This window comes from Amphibalanus amphitrite, unplaced genomic scaffold (assembly GCF_019059575.1).
Source record: "Amphibalanus amphitrite isolate SeventyFive unplaced genomic scaffold, NRLGWU_Aamphi_draft 001205F_arrow, whole genome shotgun sequence".
Classification (NCBI taxonomy): Eukaryota; Metazoa; Arthropoda; class Thecostraca; order Balanomorpha; family Balanidae; genus Amphibalanus; species Amphibalanus amphitrite.
Genome location: NW_024882699.1, coordinates 171,152 through 188,440, shown reverse-complemented (window position 1 = coordinate 188,440; position 17,289 = coordinate 171,152). Strand labels below are relative to the sequence as shown.

The 17,289-nt window shown below is 48.0% G+C and overlaps 1 protein-coding gene across 1 annotated transcript; it reads left to right on the top strand.

Annotated features, from left to right (window-relative positions):
• The first annotated feature begins 181 nt into the window (after window positions 1-181).
• On the top strand, window positions 182-16,666 carry LOC122371106 (poly(A)-specific ribonuclease PARN-like). Its single transcript, XM_043347204.1, has 7 exons — window positions 182-204; window positions 13,383-13,479; window positions 14,087-14,300; window positions 14,595-14,725; window positions 15,171-15,367; window positions 15,749-15,850; window positions 16,530-16,666. The coding sequence occupies exons 2-6, from the start codon at window positions 13,461-13,463 to the stop codon at window positions 15,758-15,760; spliced, it is 573 nt and encodes a 190-aa protein (XP_043203139.1). The 5' UTR covers window positions 182-204; window positions 13,383-13,460; the 3' UTR covers window positions 15,761-15,850; window positions 16,530-16,666.
• The last annotated feature ends 623 nt before the right edge of the window (window positions 16,667-17,289 follow it).

Genomic DNA, 17,289 nt, shown 5'->3' with positions numbered 1-17,289 from the left:
TGCTCTTGGTAGATTTGGAAGGCGTCATTTTGTAAATGGTTAAGCATCTGCGTCTATTGCAACATCACGGGCGGAGCTATAAGCTTGCAACTTATGTAAACGCGGCCAAGATTCCTCTACGCCCTCTACGCGGCTATTGATGCGTTATCGGTGTGCAAAAGAAAACATGCGCGTTTGATACAATGGTGGCGCATTGGTGTCTATGTATGTATTTCACTACGTCTGTCAAACTAGCAGCGAGCAGCGAGCAGCGAGTCCAGCAGCGAGAAACGGGCCATCCCGATTTAGCTGAAATTTGGCTCACAGAGCCTTCTCAGCACGCTGATTTCGAAAATCATGGTCTCTAGGGTGGAAATATTGACCGTTCTCGAGATAGAACCCTCTAAAGTTCTTACCATCCATGACCGGGCCATCCCGATTTGGCTGAAAATTGGCTCACAGAGCCTTCTCAGCACGCTGATTCCGAAAATCATGGTCTCTAGGGTGGAAATATTGACCATTCTCGAGATAGAACCCTCTAAAGTTCTTACCATCCATGACCGGGCCATCCCGATTTGGCTGAAAATTGGCTCACAGAGCCTTCTCAGCACGCTGATTCCGAAAATCATGGTCTCTAGGGTGGAAATATTGACCGTTCTCGAGATAGAACCCTCTAAAGTTCTTACCACCCATGACCGGGCCATCCCGATTTGGCTGAAAATTGGCTCACAGAGCCTTCTCAGCACGGTGATTCCGAAAATCATGGTCTCAAGGGTGGAAATATTGACCGTTCTCGAGATAGAACCCTCTAAAGTTCTTACCACCCATGACCGGGCCATCCCGATTTGGCTGAAAATTGTCTCACAGAGCCTTCTCAGCACGCTGATTCCGAAAATCATGGTCTCTAGGGTGGAAATATTGACCGTTCTCGAGATAGAACCCTATAAAGTTCTTACCATCCATGACCGGGCCATCCCGATTTGGCTGAAAATTGTCTCACAGAGCCTTCTCAGCACGGTGATTCCGAAAATCATGGTCTCTAGGGTGGAAATATTGACCATTCTCGAGATAGAACCCTATAAAGTTCTTACCATCCATGACCGGGCCATCCCGATTTGGCTGAAAATTGGATCACAGAGCCTTCTCAGCACGCTGATTCCGAAAATCATGGTCTCTAGGGTGGAAATATTGATCGTTCTCGAGATAGAACCCTCTAAAGTTCTTACCACCCATGACCGGGCCATCCCGATTTGGCTGAAAATTGGCTCACAGAGCCTTCTCAGCACGCTGATTCCGAAAATCATGGTCTCTAGGGTGGAAATATTGACCGTTCTCGAGATAGAACCCTCGCAGCGAGTCCAGCAGCGAGAAACGGGCCATCCCGATTTAGCTGAAATTTGGCTCACAGAGCCTTCTCAGCACGCTGATTCCGAAAATCATGGTCTCTAGGGTGGAAATATTGGCCGTTCTCGAGATAGAACCCTCTAAAGTTCTTACCACCCATGACCGGGCCATCCCGATTTGGCTGAAAATTGGCTCACAGAGCCTTCTCAGCACGCTGATTCCGAAAATCATGGTCTCTAGGGTGGAAATATTGACCGTTCTCGAGATAGAACCCTCTAAAGTTCTTACCATCCATGACCGGGCCATCCCGATTTGGCTGAAAATTGGCTCACAGAGCCTTCTCAGCACGCTGATTCCGAAAATCATGGTCTCTAGGGTGGAAATATTGACCATTCTCGAGATAGAACCCTCTAAAGTTCTTACCATCCATGACCGGGCCATCCCGATTTGGCTGAAAATTGGCTCACAGAGCCTTCTCAGCACGCTGATTCCGAAAATCATGGTCTCTAGGGTGGAAATATTGACCGTTCTCGAGATAGAACCCTCTAAAGTTCTTACCACCCATGACCGGGCCGCGAGTTACCTAAGTGTGGAACTACAAGTCGATTTTAGGGCTCTGATTGGTGACTTTGGTCGGGGGATGACGCTTATAGCATGACGTCACTCGCGTACTTGGCCGGACCAACGGCGCGGCGCAGGCGCGCCGAGCCAACCCAGAGGCTCTCAAACTCAATTGTACAGATCCTGCGCATTGAAGGGCGAAACTTCGGCGAGTTCGCTTGAGTTTGGAAGCCCCTGCCAGAGAACTGGAGACGGCCGGATTATTTGCTGGACAGTGGGCAGCGCAGATGGCGATTGACGGTGCCAAAAAGATGATAGGGAAAAAGGGGTTGAGACTTGAGCAGTGAATTATAAGCCTGTTGCATAGCTGAGTGGTAAATTGTGAAATACTTAAGGTTTGAAGAGATGCAGTGTAGTTTAGCCGACTCAGGGGCATTCTGCCGAGTTATGTAAGGCGGAAGGGTCGCAACTCGCAAGTCGTTTGTTTACATGATTGCCTGATTAACCCTAGAACGCCTAGGGGGGGGGTTGTATCAACCCCCCCCCCCTGAGGTTTTTTTTTCGAAGTGCACGCTAAACGGCTTGTCGTAGCGGGCTGAAATTTTCAATACCCTCTGGGGCAACCTTTGCGCATCTTTTGCCGAAAAAAAAATTGCTCGGGTCATGTCAGGTCACGGAGTTATGACGTCATAAGAGGTACAGCCTCCGTCCGGATTTTCACAAACTGAGTGCCAACGCCCGAGGTTTCCTGCCGGTGGTACGGACATCGTTTGATGGATCGTGATGAAACTTCCCATGCATGTTGGGGCAAGTATTGGCTATCATATGGTATAAGAAATTTGACCGGGTCAGGTCAGGTCACGGAGCTATGACGTCACAAGAGGAACAGCGTCCGGTACTATTTTTGAAAAGCGCCCGAACCACTATTTATTTTGCTAATTCTTGTCACCTCAATGGGAATATGCAGCAATATTAGCTTCTATAGGGAGCAAATGGACCTCCCAAATCCAAAAATACAATCAGATTTCAAAAATTTAAATTTTGATTTTTCGAATTTCTGCCGCCGACTGTGACCTTGCCGACTTCCGGCGCTCCCAACGCGCCATTTTTAGAGCTAGGGAAACGAAATACATACCAAACGATAGAGAATTGATCAAGGAACACGATAGTGAAGGTTTCAAGTCGATATCCCCCACCGTTTCGCCGCAATCGCCGCCGAAAGTTGAAAAAAGTCTATTTTTCCGAAAATTTGACCTTTGACCGGTCAAAAGTAGGTCAAATGTTGACCTAGGACCAAAAAATATACCACCAATCGCGAGATCTCGTTGAGAGCAATCCGTTGGTTTTTTCCGCTAAGCTCTACGACCTTCCGTTTCGAAACGCCAGGGGGGGGGGTCGTAACAACCCCCCCTGGTCGTTCGTGTTATGAGAAATGGCCTGGTCGTGCGAGGGTTAAAATGTAAAGCGTACCTAATGTTTAGTTGATAATACAGCGAGGTTGGGCATCTGCTCAATCCATTTCTTCTCTGCAATAGTGCATTCGCCACTGTAATTCATTGTAAGAGGCACTGGGCTGCGCCACCTGTTAATTATTCCGAAACCACCAGTGAATGGTCACACTCACTCACAACAATACGAATCGTTCAGTCGTGCGCTGGGGGTCCGCCAAGTTTGAGTGTGCTGCAGAATGCAGACTGGACCGCCGAGAATATAACACTTCCGTCTCCCTGGGCGAGCGGCGCATTGGAGCCGAAGGAAACTGCTTCAGTTTTTTTTTGTGGGGAAGATACCCATTAGGGTGGCACTTAAAAATCAATTTTTGATTTTTAATGCATGCGGGTGGTTTTCCGGTTCCATTCCCGTAAAAAATAAGGTAGGCAAATTTTTATGGGAAAATATTTATGTTTAGAGGTCGCGAATCAAGGTCAAAATTGAGATTTTGGTAGCATATTTCAATATCATTAAAATCGCTTCTGAGTTTCCTATTACGCTATAATCGGATGATAATAAGGCATTTCTTAGTCATTTTCATATTGTTTATTGATATTCCATGCAGCTTCGGCCACGCCAGAACGCTGTTCTATGTACTCCACTACTCCAGTTCCTCCTCTTTAGTAGATTATTGGCGCCTCATTGGAGGGAGGGGTATCATGGGCAACGGGCACCCAGATCACTTTGTGTGTAGCCTGGTTAGCAATTGCAGTCGATCTTCGGGTGTCGGGTTAGCGTTTTCTGTGATCTTTTCAACGACATGGAGGAAGAACTGGCGCTAATCTTTGTCTTCCATGAGTGCCAGTCCTACATCAGCGCCATACCGCGCCTGGTGAAGTCATTCACCACCCGCAGCTCCCGGACTACACGAGCTGCGGTTTGGTAGCTGCTGTCCTCCCAGTGGCCTTGGTCATTGATGATGAGCCCCGCGTCCAGGTCGTGTATCCTTGAGAGCTTTTTGAACGATGGTGTGAGGAAGCTCGCCAACGTCTCGGTCGCGAGAGCGGCGTTCATAGTGTCCACTAAGGACTTATGGGGCGGGTCCCCTCTCCTACAAGTCTATTGCCCGCACCATGTCTTGATTGAGCCCGAGGGTCGGGGTCTAAAAGCTCCAGAGTCACCAGCCGATCACTCAATTATGTATGTATTGACACCAAAAGCCTTCCACATATGGCGTGGCGATTACGGCTTAGATCCGAGTATAATGGGTAACAATCATGCGGGCAGGGGGAAGAACACTCAGCACTAGACGACAGTCATCCATCGATGGGGGTCGCGACAATAATCATATACATATGTACACAAGACAAACAATATATATACATAAGCACAAACAGATCGTCCACCAATTGGCGGCATGCCCTGCCTACTACTAAACAGACTCGTCAGCGGCGTAGCGGGGATTTGTTAATCAGCGCGGCCCTGGCAGACCGGGCGAAGCTGGCAGGTGGCAGCTGCACTACCTGGGGTGGGAGGCTATTCAATAGCGCCGCGGCACGGTACTCAAACCGCCGTTTTCCAGTTTCAAGCCTCGGTCGGGGGAGATGAAGGAGATGATCCTGCCGTGTGTGCCTGTCTCGAAAATTTTGGTTGGGGACGAACAGTGCAGCGAGGTTCTCGGGCTCTTCATGCTTAATGACCTTTTGCGCGATCGTGAGTGAGTGTCAGGAATTACTACAGGTGACAGCCGAAGACCGGGACTGTCGCCTTCGACAGCTCCTTGTCGGGGTAGGTGCAGAACGAGTTCACGAAGGTCAGGTCCAGAGCCGGCGCAGTGGCAGTAGAGTCCCAGACCAGGCGGCGGCGGCGGCGGCGAACTTGCAGGCAACGAACAGCGCACAGCGTCTGATGACCTGGGCCTCGGCCGCCGTCAGCCGGAGCCGCTCCCTGAAGAGGAAGGCATCCACGGTACGGATGGTCTTTGCCATCCACCTAACTCAGTGGAGTACTCTGCGGCGGAGAAACGGATGCCGTGCTTGGAACTCCACCGAGAGCAGTTACGCAGAGCTCCAGAAGTTTTCGGTAGTCTTCCCGGAGCTAGACATAGTCCAGCGATGGAAGCGATGGAAGCTGACCAGCAGCTTGTCCCACTCCGGAACGTCGTCGACGGCGAACGCCACCGGTGTGATCCTGTCAATGAAGCATGAACTCCCACCCGCCTTTGAACCTCTTAAACAGCCGGATGTAGAGGCCGCTCGAGATTCTACGGCAGGTGGAGAAGGCCTTCTCTAGGACCAGCTCTTACACGTGGTGCCGGCAGGCCAGCTGGAGGACGGGCCGATCCAGCTTCTGCTCGATAAGGGCTAAAGTACCGTTCACCAGCATGCTGTTCGCCGTCGTGGCGTCTAAGCAAAAGGCCGCAGTTCCGCTTCTCCAGTTCCTAGCCCCCCAGCGCTGTGAGCATGACCTCCTGTGCTTGGATGGAGGGGAGTTTGGGAACGGCGAGGAGCTTGGCCACCCTAATCCCCCCCCCTCCATCACCAGGACCTAGAATCGGTCGACGCTCCTTCTCTCGCGGTTCAGCCGGAGTCGTATCAGAAGTTCCGTGCCGCAGTTGATAACAGGTTCACGTGTTCTTCACACATTACGGTTGGGCAGTTTGGCCCGGTCGAGGCCAGTTCACTGTTGGGGACGTCCGCTCGCCCGCATGCGCTTGGGAGTGTGAGTCGACGTTTCTCTCTCATGGTCGCCATCGTCAAAGACGTCCCCTCCGTGTGCGCGCCGCAACGGCCGGGTAAGTCTGTTGCTGGCACTGGCACTATGTAGAGTCGGAAGAAGCGCCCACGGAAGAACATCCCGAAAGCACAATAAACCAGTGCAGCTCAATGCCCACCCTCGCCTCTGCTTTCCCCCGCCGGCGATAGGCTGACTCTAACTTCTTCACATTCTCTTTGACAGAAAAGGAGCATGTCTCAAGAACCGATAGAACAGTGGGGCTCGTCCTCCCTTTGGAACAGGAGAGACCGTTCACTCCTCACACTTATAAGAGGGTATGACCTCCACTGTGAGAAGGCACCGGTCGCAGGCCAAAAACAGGCCTGACATGGGTAAAACAGCCCAGATCAGACCTGTCTTGCCCTGACCTGGACTGGCTACGATCGACCGGAAGTGATGGGATTAGCAATTGTTATACAAATAAAGGTGAAAATACGTCGGATATGACGCTTAATGACCACTTATGTCATTCCAAATAGGTTTAAAGTAGTTTCCAAAAAGTTGATTTTTTCCCCAAAACTGCCAACTTTGACCTCAATTCGCGACCCCTAAATATCAATATTTTTCAAAATCATTTTGCGCACATTATTTTTTACGGGAATGGAACCAGAAAACTACCCGCACGCCTAAAAATCGGATAACATAAAATTCACCCTATTGCTAAGTGCCACCCTAATACCCATGTTTGAAAATTATGTTCTGGAATGATGCGATGCGATAAGGAAAAGGACGGTTTCTTGATTTGAGGGCTGTGGAGAAGAAGCAGACTTTCTCATTTGCTACCCGATGCAACGCGAAACGACGCAAATGTTGCACATTGGGCTTAATAAGTCTAATAAAAGATAAGGGACTTCGTGAATCATGCCTAACTGACCGCGACCCAGTTATTTGCCACTGCAGGTAGGTACTAGGTAGGTAGATACTCATTTGTAAACAGAGTGTTCCACCAACCCTCGCCAGAAATTCAATCAGCAGTTGCTTATCTTAAAACGTTTGAGTGCACCTAACAACCTTTAAAAATGACGTCCTCCCTTTCAATGGTTCGTTCGAAGACACAAAGCCAGAATCAGCCAAGCAATATCGGAATCCATTGCGCAGTGTGTCGACTGTCGGATGTGCCCATCCACAAAGCATATAGCACACACTGCTAAATGCAGGTACGCTCACCTACACATTAGGTATTCGAAGGACTTGATAGCTCATACACATGGAAGAAACGCATGAAATGTGATTAATAGCTGCAGCAGAAGTTTGGCGTCCAATGCCTCTTCGCCAAGTTAAGACCATGCCAATCTCGGCCAGTCTGCCGCCGCGCCGGCACTGGCCGTGGTGTGACGTCATCCGGCCGGCTCGGCGCTGGGTAGTTCCACACTTAGGTAACTCGCGACCGGGCCATCCCGATTTGGCTGAAAATTGGCTCACAGAGCCTTCTCAGCACGGTGATTCCGAAAATCATGGTCCTAGGGTGGAAATATTGACCGTTCTCGAGATAGAACCCTCTAAAGTTCTTACCATCCATGACCGGGCCATCCCGATTTGGCTGAAAATTGGCTCACAGAGCCTTCTCAGCACGCTGATTCCGAAAATCATGGTATCTAGGGTGGAAATATTCACCGTTCTCGAGATAGAACCCTCTAAAGTTCTTACCACCCATGACCGGGCCATCCCGATTTGGCTGAAAATTGGCTCACAGAGCCTTCTCAGCACGCTGATTCCGAAAATCATGGTATCTAGGGTGGAAATATTCACCGTTCTCGAGATAGAACCCTCTAAAGTTCTTACCACCCATGACCGGGCCATCCCGATTTGGCTGAAAATTGGCTCACAGAGCCTTCTCAGCACGCTGATTCTGAAAATCATGGTCTCTAGGGTGGAAATATTGAGGGTTCTATCTCGAGAACGGTCAATATTTCCACCCTAGAGACCATGATTTTCGGAATCAGCGTGCTGAGAAGGCTCTGTGAGCCAATTTTCAGCCAAATCGGGATGGCCCGGTCATGGATAGTAAGAACTTTAGAGGGTTCTATCTCGAGAACGGTCAATATTTCCACCCTAGAGACCATGATTTTCGGAATCAGTGTGCTGAGAAAGCTCTGTGAGCCAAATTTCAGCCAAATCGGGATGGCCCGGTCATGAGTGGTAAGAACTTTAGAGGGTTCTATCTCGAGAACGGTCAATATTTCCCCCCTAGAGACCATGATTTTCGGAATCACCGTGCTGAGAAGGCTCTGTGAGCCAATTTTCAGCCAAATCGGGATGGCCCGGTCATGGATGGTAAGAACTTTAGAGGGTTCTATCTCGAGAACGGTCAATATTTCCACCCTAGAGACCATGATTTTCGGAATCAGCGTGCTGAGAAGGCTCTGTGAGCCAATTTTCAGCCAAATCGGGATGGCCCGGTCATGGGTGGTAAGAACTTTAGAGGGTTCTATCTCGAGAACGGTCAATATTTCCACCCTAGAGACCATGATTTTCGGAATCAGCGTGCTGAGAAGGCTCCGTGAGCCAATTTTCAGCCAAATCGGGATGGCCCGGTCATGGGTGGTAAGAACTTTAGAGGGTTCTATCTCGAGAACGGTCAATATTTCCACATTAGAGACCATGATTTTCGGAATCAGCGTGCTGAGAAGGCTCTGTGAGCCAATTTTCAGCCAAATCGGGATGGCCCGGTCATGGATGGTAAGAACTTTAGAGGGTTCTATCTCGAGAACGGTCAATATTTCCACCCTAGAGACCATGATTTTCGGAATCACCGTGGTGAGAAGGCTCTGTGAGACAATTTTCAGCCAAATCGGGATGGCCCGGTCATGGATGGTAAGAACTTTAGAGGGTTCTATCTCGAGAACGGTCAATATTTCCACCCTAGAGACCATGATTTTCGGAATCAGCGTGCTGAGAAGGCTCTGTGAGCCAATTTTCAGCCAAATCGGGATGGCCCGGTCATGGATGGTAAGAACTTTAGAGGGTTCTATCCCGAGAACGGTCAATATTTCCACCCTAGAGACCATGATTTTCGGAATCAGTGTGCTGAGAAGGCTCTGTGAGCCAATTTTCAGCCAAATCGGGATGGCCCGGTCATGGGTGGTAAGAACTTTAGAGGGTTCTATCTCGAGAACGGTCAATATTTCCACCCTAGAGACCATGATTTTCAGAATCAGCGTGCTGAGAAGGCTCTGTGAGCCTGGCCCGTTTCTCGCTGCTGGACTCGCTGCGAGGGTTCCATCTCGAGAACGGTCAATATTTCCACCCTAGAGACCATGATTTTCGGAATCAGCGTGCTGAGAAGGCTCTGTGAGCCAATTTTCAGCCAAATCGGGATGGCCCAGTCATGGGTGGTAAGAACTTTAGAGGGTTCTATCTCGAGAACGGTCAATATTTCCACCCTTGAGACCATGATTTTCGGAATCACCGTGCTGAGAAGGCTCTGTGAGCCAACTTTCAGCCAAATCGGGATGGCCCGGTCATGGGTGGTAAGAACTTTAGAGGGTTCTATCTCGAGAACGGTCAATATTTCCACATTAGAGACCATGATTTTCGGAATCAGCGTGCTGAGAAGGCTCTGTGAGCCAATTTTCAGCCAAATCGGGATGGCCCGGTCATGGATGGTAAGAACTTTAGAGGGTTCTATCTCGAGAACGGTCAATATTTCCACCCTAGAGACCATGATTTTCGGAATCACCGTGGTGAGAAGGCTCTGTGAGACAATTTTCAGCCAAATCGGGATGGCCCGGTCATGGATGGTAAGAACTTTAGAGGGTTCTATCTCGAGAACGGTCAATATTTCCACCCTAGAGACCATGATTTTCGGAATCAGCGTGCTGAGAAGGCTCTGTGAGCCAATTTTCAGCCAAATCGGGATGGCCCGGTCATGGATGGTAAGAACTTTAGAGGGTTCTATCCCGAGAACGGTCAATATTTCCACCCTAGAGACCATGATTTTCGGAATCAGTGTGCTGAGAAGGCTCTGTGAGCCAATTTTCAGCCAAATCGGGATGGCCCGGTCATGGGTGGTAAGAACTTTAGAGGGTTCTATCTCGAGAACGGTCAATATTTCCACCCTAGAGACCATGATTTTCAGAATCAGCGTGCTGAGAAGGCTCTGTGAGCCTGGCCCGTTTCTCGCTGCTGGACTCGCTGCGAGGGTTCCATCTCGAGAACGGTCAATATTTCCACCCTAGAGACCATGATTTTCGGAATCAGCGTGCTGAGAAGGCTCTGTGAGCCAATTTTCAGCCAAATCGGGATGGCCCAGTCATGGGTGGTAAGAACTTTAGAGGGTTCTATCTCGAGAACGGTCAATATTTCCACCCTTGAGACCATGATTTTCGGAATCACCGTGCTGAGAAGGCTCTGTGAGCCAACTTTCAGCCAAATCGGGATGGCCCGGTCATGGGTGGTAAGAACTTTAGAGGGTTCTATCTCGAGAACGGTCAATATTTCCACCCTAGAGACCATGATTTTCGGAATCAGCGTGCTGAGAAGGCTCTGTGAGCCAATTTTCAGCCAAATCGGGATGGCCCGGTCATGGATGGTAAGAACTTTAGAGGGTTCTATCTCGAGAACGGCCAATATTTCCACCCTAGAGACCATGATTTTCGGAATCAGCGTGCTGAGAAGGCTCTGTGAGCCAAATTTCAGCTAAATCGGGATGGCCCGTTTCTCGCTGCTGGACTCGCTGCGAGGGTTCTATCTCGAGAACGGTCAATATTTCCACCCTAGAGACCATGATTTTCGGAATCAGCGTGCTGAGAAGGCTCTGTGAGCCAATTTTCAGCCAAATCGGGATGGCCCGGTCATGGGTGGTAAGAACTTTAGAGGGTTCTATCTCGAGAACGATCAATATTTCCACCCTAGAGACCATGATTTTCGGAATCAGCGTGCTGAGAAGGCTCTGTGATCCAATTTTCAGCCAAATCGGGATGGCCCGGTCATGGATGGTAAGAACTTTATAGGGTTCTATCTCGAGAATGGTCAATATTTCCACCCTAGAGACCATGATTTTCGGAATCACCGTGCTGAGAAGGCTCTGTGAGACAATTTTCAGCCAAATCGGGATGGCCCGGTCATGGATGGTAAGAACTTTATAGGGTTCTATCTCGAGAACGGTCAATATTTCCACCCTAGAGACCATGATTTTCGGAATCAGCGTGCTGAGAAGGCTCTGTGAGACAATTTTCAGCCAAATCGGGATGGCCCGGTCATGGGTGGTAAGAACTTTAGAGGGTTCTATCTCGAGAACGGTCAATATTTCCACCCTTGAGACCATGATTTTCGGAATCACCGTGCTGAGAAGGCTCTGTGAGCCAATTTTCAGCCAAATCGGGATGGCCCGGTCATGGGTGGTAAGAACTTTAGAGGGTTCTATCTCGAGAACGGTCAATATTTCCACCCTAGAGACCATGATTTTCGGAATCAGCGTGCTGAGAAGGCTCTGTGAGCCAATTTTCAGCCAAATCGGGATGGCCCGGTCATGGATGGTAAGAACTTTAGAGGGTTCTATCTCGAGAATGGTCAATATTTCCACCCTAGAGACCATGATTTTCGGAATCAGCGTGCTGAGAAGGCTCTGTGAGCCAATTTTCAGCCAAATCGGGATGGCCCGGTCATGGATGGTAAGAACTTTAGAGGGTTCTATCTCGAGAACGGTCAATATTTCCACCCTAGAGACCATGATTTTCGAAATCAGCGTGCTGAGAAGGCTCTGTGAGCCAAATTTCAGCTAAATCGGGATGGCCCGTTTCTCGCTGCTGGACTCGCTGCTCGCTGCTCGCTGCTAGTTTGACAGACGTCCTTTCAGGGGCTCTTTTCATTAACAAGCATCACGTCCAACGCCGCAAATTATTGTTAACGCAACAATCATCAGATGACCTTTCCGGCAAGACCGTCGCATGTTTCGCCCGGTCTTCTGCGCTTTTATTCCCGTCGATCTCGCAGCGGGCACGCCCCCCTCTGCAGGATTACGTAATTCACAACGCTCAGCGATGTTCAACAAGGTCTTCCATACCTATATCCACCGTCCGCGCCGAGGGTGGAGACATGTCAAGCACCTGTCTGTTTATCACCGGTAGTTGACGAGCACAAGGAAGTATCCAAAAATGGGAACGCTGAATATGTTACACCCTCAAAACACCTAGTCCCAATGAAAATCTAGTTTTTTCCTTTCTTGATGAGTGTAAGTGGCAAAAGGCCTGGTAGGATGGGCACGAGGAATGATCGAACTCAGCATAAAAATTATAAATAAGCCACACAGAGCGACCTATATAAGAGAAATTCCCCCAAAACGATCACGCTTAGAAACACGGAAGACAAAAACCACGCTCATGACGCTCCTTATAAAACAACTCTAAACAGCTAGCATCCAAATAAAATATGTCTATCTGGGATGATATAATACAGCTGAATAATTCTAAACCACTGAAACTGAGTTTACGACAGTAGTTCGGTAAAATCACTGACGTTCCATGCGGTCGTGCGCCCCGAACCAAATGTCACCAATATTACCCCCGGACTGTCCGCGTGTTCGCTTGCATACGTCAGCATCTGGTGTCGCTAGTATGAAACTTCATAACCAGGCGAAAATTATTATACTTGACCTCAAAATGTAAAAAACGCTTCATTTTCCTTAAAATTGCAAGTTAAATGTAGTATAACCCATGTTTTCACCATTCCGTCATTTCAAAAAATCATTAAAAATATCATTCGACGGTCAATTTCCTTGTGCAACGGTCAGATTAAAGATAATTTTATAGAGACTTAGTAGATACTTAAATTAGCGTGCACTTTTTTGAGACGTGATGCACTAATGAGTTTTAGTGGGCGAACGGCCGAAAAATTACCTTCCGTTCCCATAAATGGGAACGCCCGTTCCCATATTTGGGAACTCCGTTCCCAAAAATGGGAACGTTCCTATATTTGGGTACTCATGACCATAGTTCCGCCTACTGATTTGTGAATATGCTTCATTTTGACCTTTGACCTGACCTCAACAGGTCACGTGACCTTAAATTCCAACTTTCAGGATTGCCTCAGAATTCAGATGCATCTCTGATCTCAATCTCCATGAGACCTTTCAATGCCATCTCGCATGGCAGGCTATGAGGCTTATTTTTGGATAATATGGGTGTGTCAAGCTAGGGGGCTTATTTTCAAATATAATCTGGGGGGCATTAAATGCCCCCTTTCCCCTCATCCAAGGGCATCTGGCTGGAGGCTCCTGGCTCAGTCAAGCGTGGATGAAGTATCACCCTGCTACCTATTGATTCCCTGGTATGACTGATCACTGTATATTTCAGCTTTTTTAATGCTAAGCTTCAATAAAATAGATACTTGAGTCAAAACTGAAAAGCACAAGGTCATATTACTGGTACAAAATGGATGTGACAAAAGAAAGTAAGTATTTGTATACTAATTTAATTACCATTTTGATTTAGTAAGTTTCATTTCCTTCATTGTTTTGAGAGCTGTGTTGAGTGCATTTTAATATAGCTGAAAATATATTATTAATTGCCAAACTAGGAATTTGTGCAACTTCCTAATTCAGGGATCACCATACCATGGATTAGGTATTCCTGAATAGAATGCTCCGCCGATATTCCGACCACCCATTTGAATGACAGCCAGTTCGCCAACACGACACCTGTTAGCTTGCATGCTATGGGTGGAGTCAACTGGAGTGTGCCTTCTTGTATATTGTTGCCATTTATTGCTTATTTGTTAGTGATCTTGATGAAAGGCTCTGTGATTCTTCCTTTGGTTTAATGAGAAGTGAAGAATCTAATCATTATGATGATGATGATGATGATGATGATGAATCTCTTAAAATATTTTTTTCCCAGTTTTAATTCCATAAATTAGCGAGCCAAGAATATTGGTCCAGTTTATGGGCACTGCATAAAGGTTTGATGTGTGATAGTGATGCATAGGCGCGGAGCGGGGGGGGGGGGGGCACCATGGCAATCAGTTGAGCTGTTATCCACATAATATATTTCTTCCTCAGACTTTGCCTCCTCGCTGGAGCGGATCCGTGCTGCCATCTGCCGCAGTTCGTTCCTGGCTGTGGACTGCGAGTTCAGCGGACTGTCGACAGGTGGCAGCTCGAGCAAATTTGACACCCCAGAGGAGAGATACGCACACCTGCGGCGAACGGCCTCCGGGTTCCTCGTGATTCAGTTCGGTCTGGCGGCTTTCACTCTGGAAAAAGAGAAAAACAGGTTAGGTTCGCCTTTCGATGCACAGAGAAAAGGGTACCTATCTATATTAGGGGAGCATGGTGCGAGGTCGAGGTGGTATGTAACTGGCAATGTTTTTCGACCTCCATTACAATTATAGTAATGATCCAATCTTCTCATGTTCTCGCAGTTTTATTTGTTATCTTTAAAATGCGTAGTATTCCGACGCTACGTTCTTCATGCGTATCAAGGTTTAAAAAACAAAGATTTTATGTAGGGGAAGGCTGCTTTGCCACTTTCTCCAAGACTGCTGATAAACTGGGCCATTTCTCTCAGGTACAGTCAGGAGACATTCAACTTCTACCTGTTTCCGCGGCACAAGAGCCAAAGCTCGTTCCTGTTCCAGCCGTCGTGCCTGGAGTTTCTGGTTGAAAACGGGTTCGACTTTAACAGGCTCATAAAAGAGGGTAGGTTGTGAGCAGATGGATGGGTATATGCTAAGGTTCTGTGCCAGGTTTTGTGATGCTAAAATCTATTGACAATCTATGAAATGTTTTCTAGCCCAAGTTTAAGAAATGAAGCCTTAGTGTAAAAGATAGATTTTATGTTAATTAGTTCAACATGAATGATAAGATTGACATACCATGTGTTTCTCTGCCTATGCATTCCCTTTCCTAACTGTCTGTCTCCTCGGATCAGTATTTACCCGTTTTTTTCCCATCACTCACATTCGTTTAACTTGCATTCTTCTTTTCTTTTTCCTTCCATGATTCCCGATTTATCCGTGCTCTCTCCCCGTCCCTCTGGTTTGCCTCCTTTTTTCATTTTCATCTTTTTTCTCTCCCTCCCTTTCTCCTCATTCACCCTCATTCCCCCCATTCCATTCTCACCTCCCCCATTCTGTGCCTCCAGGGATTCCGTACCAACGGCCCGCCCAGGTCGAGGCTTTTCGGGACCGACTAGAGTCTCAGCTCCGTGACTCTGAGGCGGCGCCGTCCCCGGCTCAGAAAGGTACCACCGGTACCTCGGCTACTCCTGGTACCACCGTGCAGCCGTCGCCCGTACCGGAGAACCAGGCCGACTTCGTGGAACAGGCCATGTCAGTGATGGTAGGGCCGCGGTAGGGTCATGTCAGTGATGGTAGGACCGCGGTAGGGTCATGTCAGTAATGGTAGGGCCGCGGTAGGGTCATGTCAGTGATGGTAGGGCCGCGAGAGGGTATATGCGGTGCAGTCAATGGGGCTGGGATTGTGCCATAGGCTAGAGGGTGGCATTTACAACCTTTAAGTACCTACTAAGAGTGTGCTGTCCACCTTTTGTCTGAGACATGCAGTTGTAAATGCGCCTTATTTCTTAGCTTATTGCTTTTTCAAATCAAAAGTTTCGTTTATGGTAAAGATTCTTGCTGTATTGCAGTTTTTGTCAAGTTCTCTTCCATCGTACACTTTTCTGCCATTAATGACTAAGCCTTCTTTCTATTCCGTTCGCAGATCCCAGATTGAAAAATTCCTGGAAGGTTCAGAGGAGTACTTGGACTTCCACAACCTCAGCTCATTCCAGCGCAAACTGCTGTACGATCATGTACAAAGCAGGTATGTGATTGTAAACTCACGATGCCATCATAGCTAAGCCAATTGAGCAAGCTTGATGCAGTCGTGCGTGTCAGGCACGACTACTGATGACTGAATCAGCAGAACATATCGACACCTTTTTTTAAACCCCACATTTGTTCTCCCGTGAAGTTCAGACAAGTTGTTTAGAAACCTTCAAAAAAGGTACAGTCACTCGATTTTTCTCAAGTTTGTCTGTCTTGGCAGATCAAGCAATGCCAGAGCAAGCTTACGAACACACAAATTTGATCAGGATCGGACGATTGGACACTTCTAAAAAGAGATCTTTCGTGCTTCCCGGAAATTCACCGGAGAACAGATGTGGGGGCTAAAAAAAGGTGTCGATATGCTCTAACACTGATTAGTGTGATATCAGTCCATTATTTTTTAAGAAATGCTTTCCCGTCTTGACTAGTTTCATTCGAACATCTATACATATGTTCGAATATGTTACATATGTGTTTAATACATATGTAACATAATTCGAATATGTTACATATGTTCGAATATGTAATAGATTGCTCAATAAAGATTGATATGGTAGATTTGTTAATCCAAATTTTTACGATTTGTCGATAAGTTATTCCGGAACTGGGGGTGAATGAGTCTAATAAATGATCCAAGCCCTGCAGCTGACTATTCGCTCTCCTCTTCCTCACAGGGTTAGCACCCCTCTGGAGTTGGAGACACTGTTTCTCTCCGGCAAACAGCGCACCCTGCGTGTGTGCCGACCTCTCAGCGACGAGCAGAGGCGGGAGAGAGCGCGGCGCAGGGTAGAGCAGAGAGTGGACGAGGCCGCCGGCTTCGCGCAGGTCATACAGGAGATCAGCAAGTCGGTTAGTGGGGCGAGAGGAAAGGAGACATTTCTGCTGACCTTGCAAACCTCGCTCATCTTCACTTAGTTTCAGTCGACCTGAGCTGACTTGACCCAACCTGAATTCTGATTCGATCTAACACGATCCTTTCTAACCTTACGCTGACCTGACCTGATCTGACCTGACCTGACCTGTCGCGCAGGGGAAGCCGGTGGTGGGCCACAACATGCTACGGGACCTGCTACACATCATCGAACAGTTCGTGTGCCCGCTGCCAGAGACCTACAGCGACTTCAAGACGGAGGTACACCGCATCTTCCCTAAGTAAGCTCACTGGTTGCTGACGTAACGTTAGCTGATGGTTTGGAGTGAAGTGAAGGGAAATGTCGGAAACCTGATTGTGATGTCATTTTTCTTATTTGGAACAATAAATCACCCTTCATATGTTGTGCACTTACGGCGGCGTTGAATTCCATCCAATGGCTTAAACGTCTAACCAAGGCCTAATCTTACCAAATGCCGTGAATGCGCATTCAGGGCATTTTGTAACATAAATAACTCTTCCTTACTCATTTATTCATTCGTTTAGGCAATATTCATAATCAT

Bases quoted from the DNA above. Each gene is read 5' to 3' on its own strand.
- LOC122371106 (XM_043347204.1), top strand. The intron at 14,301-14,594 runs GTTAGGTTCGCC...CATTTCTCTCAG, and splicing joins CTGGAAAAAGAGAAAAACAG to GTACAGTCAGGAGACATTCA. The intron at 14,726-15,170 runs GTAGGTTGTGAG...CTGTGCCTCCAG, and splicing joins TAACAGGCTCATAAAAGAGG to GGATTCCGTACCAACGGCCC.